The sequence below is a fragment of the Balearica regulorum genome, chromosome 16 (assembly GCF_011004875.1).
Source record: "Balearica regulorum gibbericeps isolate bBalReg1 chromosome 16, bBalReg1.pri, whole genome shotgun sequence".
Classification (NCBI taxonomy): domain Eukaryota; kingdom Metazoa; phylum Chordata; class Aves; order Gruiformes; family Gruidae; genus Balearica; species Balearica regulorum.
In genome coordinates this window covers 14748560-14765390 of record NC_046199.1, presented here as the reverse complement: position 1 = coordinate 14765390, position 16831 = coordinate 14748560, and the positions used below count along the sequence as shown (strand labels likewise).

The following is a 16831-nucleotide window of genomic DNA, read 5'->3' as shown; positions in this document are numbered from 1 at the left end:
AAGGCAACCTGGGAAACAGAAGCGCTCACTTCTTCCACACTGCCTGATATTCTAAAATCTGATTAAGAGGGTTTGTAATGTTTAAGACTTCTGTGCTGACATGGCGCTAGCTCATAATATGCACTATGATAGGAAAATGGAAAGAAGATGTCTCTTCCCCAAACAGGTGAAGAACCATTTGGGAGGCCGTTGCTCCTAAAAAGACTATTTTGTCTTGCCAGTTATTCTTTAATTACTGTCTGTCTCCATGATTGTCACCAAAGGATGAAGGTAAAAAAGGAAGCACAAGGAAGTGAAGAGAGGGCATCAGCAGAGAAAGCAAAAAGGTTTAAATGCTTCTCAGTGTTGGCATGAAACTTGTCCTAGAGTCTTTGCTACGGTAGAACTCCTCTGAGCAGCACAAGGGGATTGGGAAGGAGAACTCAGGAAGATGTGTATGGTTTACCTTTTCTTTTTCCTCCAGTCCTAAAAAGGAGCAGAGTTTTTCAGGCTATAAGAACTTGCTGTGGTCTGAGTCAGCTGTTGATGGTTCTCAGGAGACTGTCGGCCAATGGAGTATATACCATTCATTCTTCCTCTGACACACTTTCCACCCTTTTAATTTTGTTATAAGATCTAGCTTTAGTGCTAAGCCTGACAGAATCTTCCCTTTTTCCTTCTTGTGCCTTATATCTTCTGCTTCCCTCTGCCTTTTAAACCATCTGTCTCTTCAGGTGGGGTGATGTCTACGGACCGTAACATAGTGAATAACTCATCGTAAAATAAAATGTTGATTTTAAACTTTTCACGACCTGTCTACAAAGTATTTGATATTTTCTTGAACATTTTCAGTAGGTGAAATTAGTGAAACAGGCACCAAGCTGGTATTTTGACTCCGAAATCAGTTTTTCACCCACTAGATCCCACATTCTTGGATTAACACATACATTATAGTGTTTCCCAAAACTTTTTCATTGGAAATCTGAGGATGTTTTTCTTGTCTCTCTCTTTCTGATGCCTGTACTCTGTATGGCAGAAATGTATTTTGTCTACAAGAATCCACTAGATAAGTTAGCTTTTATTTGCATTTTCTCATGCATTGGGCTTGAATTTAGTGTGTAGATGATCTTTCAGAACTCTCATTTTTCTCTTGTGTTCAGATACCCACTCAAATTCTCAAGAAATTTTAACCTACTGGCATTTTGGAGCTTCATCTTTTTATTCGTTAATTTAAGAACTGTGGTTTGCAGCACTTGCAGGAAGATTAATCAGAATTCTCAGGATCAAATTAACTTTTGATCTAAGTAATGTCCATTATAATAAGTATATGCCAAAAATCTCACTGATGGGACTTTAAGGATAAGATTAAGAAATGGATGTAGAATGCCTGAGTGAAAAAAATTGTAAGAGGAATAGGATCAAAAGGAAGAATGGTGCTATTTGCAAACCAAAAGAAAGAAATTTCCTCAAAGAAACTGCAATGATTTAGTAGATAAAAGTGCTATTACAGGATTCTTTTTATCTGCAACAGCACTTTCGTATCACTCACTTCCTTTTAACCCTTCAAATTGTTAGTCAATGGCTGCAATAATGCCAACAAGTTATCTCCATTTACAGTTGCCAATTAAAACTTTACACACTCTCCAAAATATATTCTTTCTTATCAATATTCATAAAGATGAAATCATTAAAACTTCAAAATTAACTGCCCCAAATTCTTTACACATGTAACATTTCTTAAAACATCACTAGGTTATAGAACTTTTTTGGACAGCCATCCCTGTAATGGAAATCAGAGTAGTCTTTGAAGAACAATTACCCTTGCTCCTTTAATATCTGCCACTTCTCATCAAAGTAATTGAAAGAACTTTACATCATTCTATTTGTAAGACCAGAACTATGTGCTGAACTGCTTCGTTAGCTGTGAAAGACCTTTTCACAGGTCAGGCCTTTTGCAGAATCATACCTAGGATATGAGGGGGAAGGATCCTGTTCATAACCGTTCCAGACAGCCATTCACAGTCTCAGCTATGGGCCAGAGAAAGGCCAAGAGAGTTCCTGCAACCTGGCTTGTTGCCTCAAAGGCTTCTTACACCAATCCATCTACACCTACATGAATATTCTTGAACTCAATGTAAGAGGGAGATGGAGCACAGTACTCAAAGTTCTAGCTGCCAAGCTGTTTCTGTTGACTTGTTTCACCTGGACAGCCCAGAAAGTTTGAAAAGCCTTTGAGGTCAGAGTCATTGATTTCACAGGTGTCATACATGATTTTACATGTCTGCCTCGAGACAACAGCATCCCAACTCAGTGGCACATCCACATGCTTTGTATAAGAGGAGGAGAAGCTTGGTGCTCCTACTCTACATCATTAAGGACCACATTTAGAGCAACTGAGCCATGAGGTCTATTTGTGTAAACGAGTAGAGGGGCACTGAGTTACAAGACAACACGAGCTTGTCTCATGGCCTATTGAATGGCAGAAAGTACAAATAGAAAATGCATGCAGTGCTCACCCCAGGCTTCCAGACAGGAACACACAGTCCTTATTAATAAACTTACTGAAGTTATGCGCGACTTTTCGATCTAACATGATGTGCTGATTCGCTGAAGGTTCATTGCCCGAAAATACCGCCACGTCCTGGATCTGGAACTGATCACAGAGTCTGGATACATCTATTTTTTTCTTGCATGGATCACATGATCCCCAGACAGATTTTTGAATCTAAAAATATAGGAATGACAGGGTAAACAAAAAGCCAAAAGAACAGAGCTGCTTTTTTCTATCCAAACACAGAGAAGGCATCCAGGTCGCTTTGTGACACAGCTGTACTTTCATGATAACTATAATGTAATACAGGCTACAATATTATTTTTTTCTTTAACAGGTCCCCTCAATTTCATCCTCACCTTATCATAAGGAACAACATCCCAGTGAAAGGCTTTGGTTCTCTTTGTCGATGGAGAGAGGCTGGGGGGCTGCGGGAATACAGGCGGGGCTGGCGGTACCTCCGCCTTACTTAGGGCAAGTGGAAGCGATGGTGATGCTGGGGCTGCTTCCCCCTCCGCAGGCTTTGTCTGGGGGCTCGAAGACTTGTTCAGACTGGCTGTTGCAGAACTCACACCAAAGTAGAGGGCCTCTTCTTTCTGTTCATTCAGAGGTACAGTAAAATCCTCGTAATCAGCTTCGGAGGAGGTGCATCCTTGAGATCCCTCCTGAGGCAGTGAGGCACCCTCGCACAGCTGACAGTACCGTTCTATGAGAGACACCCACTCATTCTGGAGCTTGCCAACATCCTCTGCCCTGTTCCTTTGGACAGTAAAGGGTATTCGAAACCTGAAATTTAAGAATGTCATATATAAACGCAAGGAAGTGTAAATAACATGCTGACTAATACAGCCACAGATATTTCTTATTTAAGCAGAATGATGTTCAGCAGCTTTACTTGTCAGAGGAGCCCAGTGCTGCTGACTCTGACCTTTTCAGACAGAGTTAATTGCTTACGTGTCTGAGGTTAGAGAGCTGAAGTTTTGCCATATATTGACTTTGTGGTGCAGTTACCTCATAATTCCTCTTCTCCACCTTGGGGGAAGGTGAACAATATGCTACGTCTTACTGGGCTTGTTGCACAAGCTAGTCGGAACCTGTTCACACATCCGTCCTATCAAGCTGAATGATATATCTGTTCACTGGCTCCTGACACGACAACCAGACGAGTCTTTGTGGGCAGTATTTCAATGTGTCTTCTCAATTCCACCATGTGGTACCTTTAACTCCACATTAAAATACTCATCAGATCACTGAGGAGCAATGGGAGGGGCAATCTAGATAATTCTGATGGCCTCGTTTCTCCACTGTTGCATTTTGTTCTGGGACATTGAGATTCTCAGTTGCTTGACCTTGTTTTCAGTAGTTCTGCTTTAACAAATTATTAATTACCATCTATACTTACAAATAATTGTGTTCTTTGGTCTGGACTGAGAAGGTACTGCATCCATTCTCCTTGCTGACACTCACATTACCACCTGACAAATTAATTGTATTTGTTACAGGGTCTGCAGTCTTGTTCTTTCCTCCCAGACCTATGCAATATAAAGTCAACTCTCCTTCACGTAGTTGTACCAAGTACCTGAAGGACAAGGAACGGAGATACAGTTCATTCTTCACTGACTACTTATTTACACAAGCCTTGCTTGAACAGAGGTTCAAGCATTTTCTAATGTCAATCAGTCTCCACATCTTTATAGCATCTTCCATGCAACAGTCAAAATGTATCAATGCTAAAGCATAAAACCATTGAGATGAGGGCTTCTTATTCACATCTGACACGTAAGTAAACTGTGACATAAAATATGAACTTCCAGCCTGCCGTGCCTAATGAGGGAGCTAAAACTAAGAAGATCTGAGTATCAACTAAAAATCACACGAGTCCTGTTATTTTGTTAGCTACACTCTGTCCCTCCCACTCTATTTATTCCCCGCGTTTGTTTGCAATGGTGGGTCTTTTGGACTATGAGCTTTTAAAGGACTTCACTGTGTGACTGAGCAGCGCATAATATGACGAGGCTTCAGAGTTTCCGTGTCTTCTGGGTTTTACTGCCACCAAGCTATAAACAAGTCACCATAAGATAAGTTAGTGCCCAACCTCACAGGCCAAGAACTCTCCCTCTCTTGGAAATGTCTCTGCACACGCTCTTACTCCATGAGGACTGATCCTGGTGGCCCCTCATTCCCACGAGTCACTTGGCCGGAAGGGGTCAAAGTATTCTGCTCTCAAGGGCTCCATCAGAAATGGCTGTGCCAAACTGTGGGTGTTACCTATTTAAACGATAAATTAATCCTGGCACAAATTGCCTGCCCGTATGCAGCTTCTCTTAGAGCAAAATGTTCTGCATCAGCCTCTCTTCTAGGATTCTGCTCTGCTGGTTATAAGAAAGGCCCCACACTCAAGAACAAGTGGGGCTTTACTGTATGTGGGGTTTATTCTTATTTAAGCATTTGCATTCTCATTTTTCTTGAGGGTTACTGCATTTCTTTATCATTCTGACAGTTCTATCAGACCTTTCTTTTCCTCCACTCTCTCTTCAAGGTGTGGCTAGTTGATTAAGGTGTTCTGTGAGGAATTTAAATAAGTTTAGCTGCTCCAGAAGAATTAAACATAAAATATAAATTGCATCTATTCCCACGTAAACAGTCAAAGTGATAAGAATTGTTTAATGGAGCTGGCAGTTATATTGATCTCTCCTTTCTTTAAAGCAGGGACTTATAGTTTAATCGGATCTCCAGATGCTTCCACCATTATTTACTTTGCCAAAAAAAAAAGGAGGATTAATATCAAGAAGAAAGCAACAAGGGCTTTGCTTCACAAGATAAATAAAAATCAATTTTTGTTTGTTAACAAACTTGTTAAATGTTGCAAAGTAACAAATCCTGGGACACACTTGAGGATAGTGTTTACAAGACGTACAGTGGTAGCCTTTTTAAAACAATTAAAATCATTTTCTGTGAACTGTGAAGTCTTTGAGATAATTGCCCTGTGCAGATAATTACAATGTTAATTTTTTTTTCATTAGTTTTTGCTAGACAGAATTTTTTTTCTCTCTTTCTCTCCGTTGATAGTATAAGCAATTTCCAGGTGTTTTAGGAGCTGGCTCAGGGGAAGGGTGGGTTGTCTGCAGGATGGGTAGCAACCTACGCAAAATCATTGTGGCTGGTTCGCTAGTTCAGTAATAGAATAAGCGGAAGCAGAAGTCCTGCTTATCTGTGACGGCTTAGGGGCTGAATGAAATGGTGGTGACAGCCCATTTCCTACTGAATAACGACTCCTGCCTCTGAAACCACCACCCCTTTAGGCCACCCCCACAAGATGGAAGGTCAGAACATTACGAGAATGAATTAATGAATTTTGGGGCAGCCATTTGGCCAGCGTGAGTCAACGTTCTCTAGCTGGACTCCTATACTCCTCATCTGCTTTGCCAGTCTTTTTCTCCTTTTCCTTATGACTGAAAATGGAGTAAAAAGTAAAGAGGTAAACATAAAGAAGTCCCACCATTAAAATCCCTCTGAGCACCATCACCATTATATATTTAACAAAATCCACAACCCAGAGGTCTACGGAAGGGCAGTTCGTACTTCACCCATTCGGTGGATGGAAAAGTGTTTTGCTGCAAATCCAGGAGTCCTTCATGTATCACGTCACATTCTGCAGCTCTCCCAGAGCAGGACTCTGCTGGTCTCTTGCACGAATTGCTCTGTATAACTCTGCTCAGAAGGTATGTTATCTATATAATAAGTGGCAGCAGACAGAGTATATTTTCTATGTTAATTCCCTTGAATAAGACATTAATAGGTGGATTTTTCAAGTATAAAAATGATAGACAACACTATAAGCAGCAGCCAAATAGGTAAAATAAATTAACATAAAATAAATAGGGTCTTTCTATGATGCTAAACTACTTAACTGCAATTTGGTTTTATGCCCACAGTTCTAAACTTGTCAGTGTATGAAGAATATAATTTTATTCTGGATGGGTTACTGTAAAACATAATTTTACTTTTTTAATTCATATACAAAGCAATCTAGGACAATGTTTCTGTTCAGCTCAGTTCAAGCCCAAGTAGTACTCGATTGATTTAGCTTGAAATCTCAAACCCCAGCAAAAAAATGAAGGCTTGCCTACAGTTGAAGATAGCATGGATTAAGGTTGGTGTGAATTTAAAGCGCTCTTTTTTGTTAGACAGGGCCATATTTGAATGTTCTTACTACAGAATACATGTACCTTTTTGAGCTCTTCTGCCAAATGTATTTTGAACATTAAGCTAATCTATTTGGAACATTAACCTCATCAACTGTGAGGCACTGTTCCTCTGGAATAAAAGTTTCTGCATGTGGAGTGAACTGTTGTTTCACGAGGGATGAATCCCTCTGCAAAAAGCCCCTTCAAAATGGGTCACCGGAGAAGTTTGGATGTAAACTCCTCTGTGGTTTTGAGAGTTCGTATCTCAGCCTACATTGTGGAGCTGGCTCCAGCGTCTCAGCAGTGGGATGACACAAACTCCAAGACTTGGTCACCCCAAACACCCGGGATAGCTGCACTCAGGTGAAAAACTAGTGGTAATGTCATGACTCGAGTTTCTCAGGTTTCAGTGTAGAGTCTAATTACACTAATGACTTGGAATATTTAATTGAACCTAGAACTTGAAAGGAACTGAGACCCCAAAATGAAACAGCTCATACAAAATCCTGCAACACTGAATCATTTCATTAAACAAATATCTCATTGTACCTAGGCTGTCTTGCTCTTTTTAATAATTTCAGTGTATTTTGATGGTAAAAGATGAACTACTAGGTCCTTTATCCTGAACTCACATTCCCTTTGTTCTATGTACGAACATACACAGAATAAAGACATTCCTACTTCTTTGTTTGCACAATGCACAGCATAACAATTCCAATTTATGATTGGGACCTGCTGGGTACTACCATAACATTAGCTGTTATTTATAGCAATCTGTCTATGACATTGTAAAAACTTACCTTCCTTTTATCATCAAGAGACACTGCTTCCAGCTCATAATCTTGTCGCCCATGAAACACAATGCTGAAGCGCCTCCTTTCAGTATCTTCACAAGCTTTGACTTGTGAGAAAGGGAACTGTTTCTTAATAATTCCTTTTTCAATGTTAAAAATGGTCTTTGTGTTGAAATCAATCTGGAACAGAAAGTTCTTCATTACTTGACTCCATCGCTTCTCTTCATTGAAAGGGAAAGACAGCATCCCCGATATTACCATGCAAGGGCATTTAGATAAAGGACCAGCCTGGAATATGTATCTATCTTGCCAATGAACAGAATAAAAAATGACATTCCATCATCAAGATGCTGTACGATATTTGTTTTAGTTACAAAACAAACAGATATTAATTGTAACTGTGTTTCCCTATCGCTTTTGATGAATATGCATCAATTTATCACTCTGAAATATTTCCTCTTTAAATTCTCCTTGTCATATACAACCCAGTGCACAAACTTCCCATTCAGCAGCAGTGGCACGACCGTCTCAGCAAAGTTTCAATTACTGACCACTTCAACCTACGCCCCAGTACGAAAATGAAGTGAAGGTGGTTATTTTTATAACGGCCACTTCTGTGTCAGGAAAAAAGGATACTATTGAGAGATTATTTTCTGATATAAATATTACTGTGTTTTGGTTTAGATCTTATCTAACACAGATTTTTTTTGTCTGTATATATACGCATATATGTGTATATATAGGTGAAGGGAGCGATGAAAATAGTCAATATATTTTATTGCTGTTTCACAGCTGTAACAATTAAAAATTGTTTGCTTCAAAATAAGATTTTTTTTTTCCACTGCACAACCTATATCTGCGGTGTTAGAAACTGGCACAGACAGATTCCAGTATCTGTTCTATGCATCAGTCCCTGCTGAGCAGAAGCAGCTTTGTTGATTCAGTAAGATGCGAATATATCTGACTGCCCAGCGTCAGCGAACGCGGCCCATGGAGAAAATAAACTCAGAAGAGTCTCACATCTCACCCCAGTTAGATATTTACCTTTGGTCATAAATGATTCTTGGCACCTTTCGTTCCTACAGCGTGGACCGTGCCAACCAAATGGCCACTGTGGCCTTTCCCTCTGCTCTGTTTACAGCAGGACCATTCCCATCATTATCTCTGGCTTCTGAAGGCTGCTGGTACCCAGAGAGCTGGAATTGAACTACACCAGATTCCCAGACTGATAACTTCCACATCCAATATAGATTTTTCCATCAGCTTTATGTGTAAACAAATAATCTTTTAATTCCAAAAACTGGGGGATACTGAGGGAAATAAGGAGATTATACTTTCTACAGGTAAGATGTAGTAAACAAAAAAGCCACCCTCTAGCATGTATCACTTGGACTTGCTTATTATCAAATTTTGTCCAAACTGCAGGAAAAATTCAGTGAAATCCAGGTTCCCGGAACCAACATGAAAGCTTTGTCACTGACTTCACGGAATCAGGAAATCACCATCGGGTGCTATCGACAGAAGTTTGCTTTAATATCGTGCAAGTCAATAAAGCCTTAAGGGTTCATAATGTCAAAAAAAAAAAAAAGAATTCACAGGACAGAGTAACCAGAGAAGAAATGCACAGTCTGCCAAATGAACCTTCTGAGTACCCCCAGGAACATCTCTTCCCAAGGTTCTAGAGAGTGCATTGAAGTGTCCAAAGGGACAGATCTTTAAGTATGTCTACATCACTTGTAGGTACTTACTGTTGCTAACTACTAAGAGCAACTCCCAGGCAGGATCTTTACAATCCATCATCTTGGTGAAGAATCATGGGGTTTAGAGGTGAGAGAACCTCTGAGATCATCAAACCCATTCTACAGCTCTGCCAAGGACTCAGTAGAGGGAGTTTCAGATATATACTTTTGGTCGAAAGTCTGTTCAATATCTTACAGGTCACTGAACCACAAGATGTTTTAAGCTATCACATAACATTTACTGAGCAAACTAATCATCCTATATTTTTTATATATTGTTTCAAAAGTGAGAGTTTTTAAAGTTACCTGCAAAATTCGTTTCTGCCACCGATAGTGTTTGTGTTTGTAGATAATGAAGTTAAATTGTGAGCCAGTTAGCAAATCCTGTGAATCCTGAAAAATAGAACAGAAATCAGCAGTATGTCCAAACTGTGCTAATTTTTGCCCACTCAAATCCGGTCGCGTTCTCAGGTGAAATCTCCCTCAGTGACCAGTGTGAAACAGTGCTGGAAGCTTTGCAGGAGACCTCCACATGGAGACACATGGAAGAACCCTCCTGACCTGATTTTCACCAGCACAAAACATCCACAACTCCTGCTGTAGTAATGAAGGGATCGCAGATTGGGAGGGAAGGTGAAAGGGAGAGCAGAAAGCAGGAAGACAGGGAGGAGAAGAGCAGACCCCAGGGAATTGTACTAAATACATTCAAAACACATGAGAACAAGCAGTTTGTTAAATCAACTAAGCAGCAAACAAGAACCATATATGACTTTAAGGAAAAATATTTACAAACCCTTGAATGTGGTGCAGTATAATGGAAGATCTTTGTTCCTTAATAATATATAAGGGTATACAATTTGTTATCTGGTCCCTTATAGAATATGACTAGTCTTATAATCTTCAGGAAAATGCAGGGAATGGAAGGTCATGATCCAGCTATATTAAATTTTATTTCGTTTTAATAATTAGCTATCACAAAAACTTTAGTGCAGCAGAAGCAGAAAAGGAACCCTTTTTCTTCTTACTCCAAGAATATTTTTCCATATAGTCCTACGCTGCTGGGTTTAATATTTTTTTTGACTGCAGTCCTTCTGCAAAACTTGCACTGCTTTTTTATTAGTATTTATTTTTGCTTCTCCTTCTACTTTCCAGCCAATAAGTTAATAAGCAGTTCAGACAGTTATTTTTAAAAATTCCAAAAAGCACCAGGTTTATCTCAAAATCACTATCAGTTCCTGTGGTGCAAAAAAAAAAAAAAAAAAATCAGATTGTGTCATTAGCACATCGTAAGATTTCACTGTTTCCTGGAGATACTCCCGTACAGAGGCTGGTTCAGAACTCCAGAGCAGAAGGGGAAATAGATAGTGAAAATTTCTCCAGAGAATTCTCTGCTGGCACTTCTGTGGTGGTGATGGACAGAGATTGCAACGAGGGAGATACTGGACAGGGATTACGAGTACAAGGCTGATGTACTAATGTACGCAATTAATGTACTCCTCATTCTCAAACCATTTCCGCTCACCATTATCAACTTCTACTTTCCTCAGGAAAGAACCTCCATACTTTCTATAAAATGGAAAGATGCTAATGACCAACTTCTGATTGACAGTGAAGAGACGAAGGCTTTAACAGCAGAAAAATGATTTTTTCCTGTCTCAATCTCATCCTGAAGAAATCTCTGAACTAGACCTCTTGGTCTCATTGACCTATGCTCAGCAAAGCTATGGTGTTGTAGGACCCAAAACCAGTTTTAAGCCACCTTTACACTGATTCTACATTTGCCTGGTGGAAGGTCAGAGCCAACCATAGGAAATGTTAGAATTGAAGTCACACTGGCCAAGGCTTTGCACTTTGTAGCCAGCCATTCTCATAGCCATGCACAACGCTGCGTTGTCAGACCCTCTTACGGTGACCAGTCATGCCCCAAGTTCAACCCAACGCTTGGACACCCCTCAGAGATTAGATCCATCACTTTCCTGAGGTGCTCCATGGCATCAGCCCAAGGATTTTGCCCTACATTTATTGCTACGGTGCTTGATGCTGCACTCAGAATAACGAAACTCATATGGATACATCTGATCTCGATTTAACCTACTTAACCCAGGTAATGACATCAGTGTAGCTGCAGCATCTACGTGGGATATCCATGCCACAGGAGACAGGCAGCATTAGCCATTAGTACCTGACATATTTGGTCATAAACTGGAGTGTCTGTGTTTGCACAAGTTGGGACTGCATCTTTGAAAGCAATACAGACACGCTCCTAACGCTCAACCAGGCTTTCCAGAACATGCTCACACACTTGAATGTCTTGCAAAATAGATCAAAGGAGTGACCTTACCTTTTCAGCATACACCTCTTTCTGTGCCAAATGCAAAGCTCCTTCAATGCTCACTTCTTTATTTTTCACCATGTTCATAATTTTGAGGATTTTTTCCTGGCTTAACTGGAAGAAAAGTCAATCAAATGTTTTTTCATCTGGCTATTGAGGATACAGAGTGCTTGTGACAGTTACAGTTGCAGTATCTGCCATAAAATTACAATTTCATTCATATTTTATGTTCTATCGACAACCTGCCCAGCAAATATAATCTCCCTTTGAAACCCGGTGAGAGTCCACACGATATCAAATATACAGGGGTTTTTACAATTTTAGAAGCTGGGGTGGTAATATCTGGAGATGGAACTGCTAGGAGGAAATCTTTTTTAGTTAGAAAATCTGGCAAGAAGTGAAAACATCAATTTTGCATGCTTGCCTGTGTCTTACCCTTAGTGTAAAGTACTGCATACAGACAACATGAAAGCAAAATCAGGACCATTTGAAATTTTCAGGGTGAAAGGGGGGAAACTGATGTTGGTACCAGCAGGAACAGCTGTCACATGAACTTATCTCAACACGTTAACCAGCCGGCATCACACTTCCCCTTTCTTTTACCGAAAAAGGAGGTTGCACTGTCAATAAGCTTACACACAAATTTATGTCACTCTTAAGTGAACCAGGTGGAGATTGCAATGCCAAACAGGAACCAAGCAAAGAAAAAAAGGCAAGTGGAGTAACCAGGGACCCAGAACTACAGCCGCTTACACTGTTGGCGAAGCTCTTTCACAGACTTTGTAGAAGGAGTAAACAACCTCCCTTTGAGACAGACCAAAGAGGTCCCTTGTGTGACATCCATTCCTCAACAGCAGCAGAACTGGGAATTTGGAAGGAGTGTGTAGTTTTACCACGAGAGCTCAGGAAGTTGTATGATTTTATCCACTAGCTCAGCTACAATATTCAATTAGCTACACCATGCAATGTTTCCTGCCCCCCTGGAGAATGACCTCACCACCAGGAGACGAGTTACTGCAATAAAATCTTTCTTTCAAATCTTTTGAAAGAGTTTTAGAACTCTTCCATGTGGATGTCCAGGTGGAGAGCCCTCCCCAGGAGCCTTGCCCAGGCGGTGCAGGACCCGGGGGAAAGGGCAGGAGAGATGTCTCGGGAACGGGAAGGGGGGCTCCCCTGCACCCCTACTGCGGAGCTGCTGTAGGGACTAACGCGTTCAGAGCAAGGCAGCTCAGAGCATCTCAGCACTGCAGGCAAACCTGAATTTGGCCACCCTGAGGACGAGGCACCAAGACCTGGAGGGGGTTTTGTTGTTCCTGCCGTAGGAAAAAGAAGACGAAGAGCTAAAGACAGGAATCCCTGGGGAGCCTGGGAGGGGAAGGGTGGGCAGAAATTGGGGCTCCTGAGAGCTGCCAGTTCTGCTGCCTGAGACTCATGACTGCGTGATTGCTACTGCCAGCAGCTGCTTCCCAGAGCTCCCAGCAGGCAGAGCAGGCAGCACAGGCAGTGCAGGCAGCACAGGCAGTGCAGGCAGCACAGGCAGAGCAGGCAGCAGGGCTGCAGCTGCTTTGCCACCCCCAGCAGCTTCCTGTCTTGCTTTCCCTACGCCTACAGCTCCCCACAGATATAGCAGCTTCTCTGCCAACCCCCCAGCGCCGCAGCCCTGGAGCAGAACGAGACCCTCTCCCCCCGCCACGCACCACGGTCCCCTGGCACCAGGCTGCTGGGCAACACGAAAATAACCGGTCACCCCACAGAGGTCAGGGACCAGGAAATCCACAGGTTCGCTCTTTTTCTGAGCCACACTACACCGAACGCTCTTTAGCTTACCAAATTTCTAACGTCTCAACCAGTTTCCGATCAACAGACGCATTGTATGTTTTTACAGCCCGCAAACAAAACTGGGAGTAAAAGAAGAAGAAATACTTTGGTTTTAAAGCCTTGGAATTTTCAATGCTAATATAAAGGTAACTTACGGCATAGCTCCCAGCTGCAAATAGTAATTTGAACAGTGAGGAAAGAATGAAAGCAGTCTGATAATTCATTCACACTTGCTGAGGCACAGAAGCTTCCTACAATGACCTCCACATTCTGTATTTGAATTTTAAATGGCCATATATTTACACCACACATATACTGTATACGATTAGATCTTAACAAGATAATTCCCCGCTGAACAGGCTCTGTGTAAGCAAACAAGAATATGGATCTATTTGAACTGAAAAATATGGTTTCCTTAAGGCTAAGCTCTGCCAGCTTTAAAGTGCAAGATCCTATTTATAGAGGATAGCAATTCTCGATCGGAAGTTGAATAGTATTTTTGCAACTGTTAGGCCCTTTTGTATGGAGAAGGGTTCAAAGATTTTGCAGCAGGATGACAACGATAACATAAAGATAACATCATAGCTGTATGTCAAAGACACAGTCTGATTAACATAAACAAGAAAAGTATTTATTTCCTTCGCTTCGGTACACAAGTAAGTCAATGAACGAGCTCAGCTCTCGTTTGAATCTCATGGTGTTGCCCAGCTACGCAGCACATCGTGCACATCTGCAGGGATGCTTCCTAAGAGTGGCCAAGAAAACAAGAGTTTCAACTTGAAAAACATGAGGCTTTGATTTATTTATTTTTCTAGGATATAGGTGATTTGGGTCACCATCCCTGTTCTCGTGCAAGCAGGCTCCATACTCTGCAGTGCCCCAAGCTCTGGGTATTTTAAGGTCTGTCTTTCTGGCCAAATATTCTATCTAGGAGAGACCTTGCCACAACATCTCTACCAGAACCAAGACATCTTTTTGTAATTCACTGTGTTTCTCTTTTGCATTGCTGAAAAATTTCCAACAGTTTTTTGTTGGTTTTTTTTTTTTTTACTTTTAAAAAAAAAAATACAGAAGTGAATGCATTTTTGGCTCTGTGAAGTATTCAACTCTGCATTCTGCTTACCGTCACCAAAGCCTCCTTTAGACTAGAATGAAATTCTGCCCAAGACACAAAAACAACAGGGAACATCTCTTAATTTGCTTAATAATGTATGAAGAGAAACATTTGCAAAAGAGAAGAAAATCATTTTGTATATTGCAAATTCAGAAAGGTTAGTTAGTAAGTTAGACTACTGACAGTTAATGTATTCCCCAGAGAGCACACAAAAGACGGTGCTCGGTACAGGTTATTTTTAACAGCACCCTGTTGTTTTAATGTCTCTGTTAACTCTCTTTCTCTCTGCACATCTGTAAGCAGGCGAGAAACATTTCAAAAGACAAAAGAGGCAAAAAAGGCACTTTTCAGCTTATGAGAACTGTCAAAATTATTTGTCAGAAGTCTGTCTGGTTCGCTTAGGTTTTTGACAGCCACACATTAGCATGGTATTTTTACTTGCAAACAAGACTTGAGTAACATGTCCTGACCTTTATCGTTTTGTATCTGTGGGGCTTTTCTCTCAGCACGTCACAATTTTTGTAATGCTCATTCTTGTGTTTGTTTTGGTTATATCTTTTTCTTAAAAACTAACAATTTTTGTCATATTATCCACTGAAATGCCACTAAGTCAGATCGTGTTATATTGCCTAATAGAATGTGACTGGTGCAACCAAACAATGTTTTTATACAAGGTTGGATAACAAAACTCAGAAAAAAATTAAATGCTTCTATTATAAAGCATGCACATTAAGGAAATACATGAGATTGTGTTAATAATGCATTCATTTACCTGCCAGGTTAAAGCAGCTTGTTTAATAGAGATTAAATTTTCATCACCCACCCAAAATTCAGTATAGCCACGTAAGTGAGTTGAAAGACAAATCAACGCTCACAATTGAAGGAAGAGCCCGGGGCTCCAGGCATTCTCCGTATATCCATTACTCTGCAGGGTGAGGTTTTTATTTTTTTGGCCTAGACATGGTATAAAATGTGTTTAGTGGTGAGATATGAGATTTCTGGCTTATTCTTGGGCAGCTGCCATGGCGGTACTCTACACAACCCCTTCCAGGGCTTCCTGCCACTCTCCGTTTACCCAGCCCAGTCTCACGGGAGGCCCTAAGAGGCGTAGAAGGTTTTGCATGTAGTCTCATGCTGTGGAAATATTACTCTGATGACTCCAGAAAGGTCCCCAGCCCTCCCGAGCATCAGCGAAGAAAGAGAGGTTAAAGCCACGTCATCCGAGCTCTTTACAGTCGATTGAGCAAAGCAGCAGAAGGCATGCAGAACATGGGTAACAGTTCAAGGATAAGACAGGCTAATGTCTTCCTGTGTCTCTTCTTTCTAACTCTCATCCTCTAACACGCACTGGTTCACGTTCCCCAGGAGGCCCCAGGGTTGCTGTGACTCCTGTGCAGTCAGTGGAGGTACCTGGGCTTCTCCAGGTGGCAATTCACTGCATGGAAGTCCTGTCTCGTTATCTGAAGTCTCTTTTTCTCCATTACCTACAGAAGAATTTGAGCTATGTGGCTTTTGCTCAGCTCATTCTTATTCTGTGGACCATCCTACCTGAATCATAATAATATGACAGCTACCTAATGCAAAAAGACTCCTGGAACGTGTGCACGTACACCCATGGAGACGTAGAGCAAGAAATCTGGCTGACAGTCAGCTATACATATGATCTCAATTATTACAAACACCGGCACGATTCAGTGAGACATTATTTCAGGTTTACTTAGGTGAAGATCAGAGCTAATATGCACCGAGCTCTATCATTTCCTGTGACAACAAAACCAAGTCATGCGGAAATCCTGCTCCCCCTACAAACGAGGAGAAATTTTTATTCAAACCTAGTCAAGCTTTTCACTGTTAAGCATTCCTTACACTTGTCCTTATTAAACATTAACCATGTTAAACATTCTCATCTGCCTGCTGCAAGGAGCGTGAGACAAACCGGGTGCTGGCTGGACCCAGAAGGGAAGGTTGGATGGAGAGGGCTTCTCCCTCAGCCTCTGCGCTCCACAGCGGCGTCTCCCTTCCAGCACCGCCAGGATCAACGCTCCTGGGACAAGGGGGCTCAATCCAAGAGGGAAGAGCCAAGTAGTAGCTACATATTGCTTTGCAGAGATCTCACGAATTTCGGGGTATAAATCTGATTGCATGCTAGTGCTGTCCGCACAAAAAAGAAACGTGCTGGTTTAACATACGTGCCTGACATTTTTTAACCAGCGTAGGGTCATATTTTCATTCATTTGGGAGTCCAGTTTTTTAAATACATTTTTTAATAATAGAAGATTTTGTTTTCTACCCAGAACAGCAGGATAAAGCGACTTTG

At 41.2% G+C, this 16831-nt stretch overlaps 1 protein-coding gene across 8 annotated transcripts in view; it reads right to left on the bottom strand.

Moving 5' to 3' along the window:
- LOC104639300 (disheveled-associated activator of morphogenesis 2) overlaps window positions 1–16831 on the bottom strand; it is a 107349-nt gene that overhangs the window by 25761 nt on the left and 64757 nt on the right. For all 8 annotated transcript variants that reach the window (XR_012837981.1, XR_012837982.1, XR_012837980.1 and 5 more), the window contains 7 exons: window positions 11592–11696; window positions 9557–9643; window positions 7518–7691; window positions 6113–6261; window positions 3933–4109; window positions 2890–3316; window positions 2542–2704 (listed from right to left, as the gene is read on the bottom strand). Coding sequence is in view for 4 of the 8 variants with exons in the window: in XM_075768314.1 (XP_075624429.1) it covers window positions 2542–2704; window positions 2890–3316; window positions 3933–4109; window positions 6113–6261; window positions 7518–7691; window positions 9557–9643; window positions 11592–11696 (1282 nt within the window). In the remaining 4 variants the exon portion in view is untranslated. The remainder of the gene's footprint in view (window positions 1–2541; window positions 2705–2889; window positions 3317–3932; window positions 4110–6112; window positions 6262–7517; window positions 7692–9556; window positions 9644–11591; window positions 11697–16831) is intronic.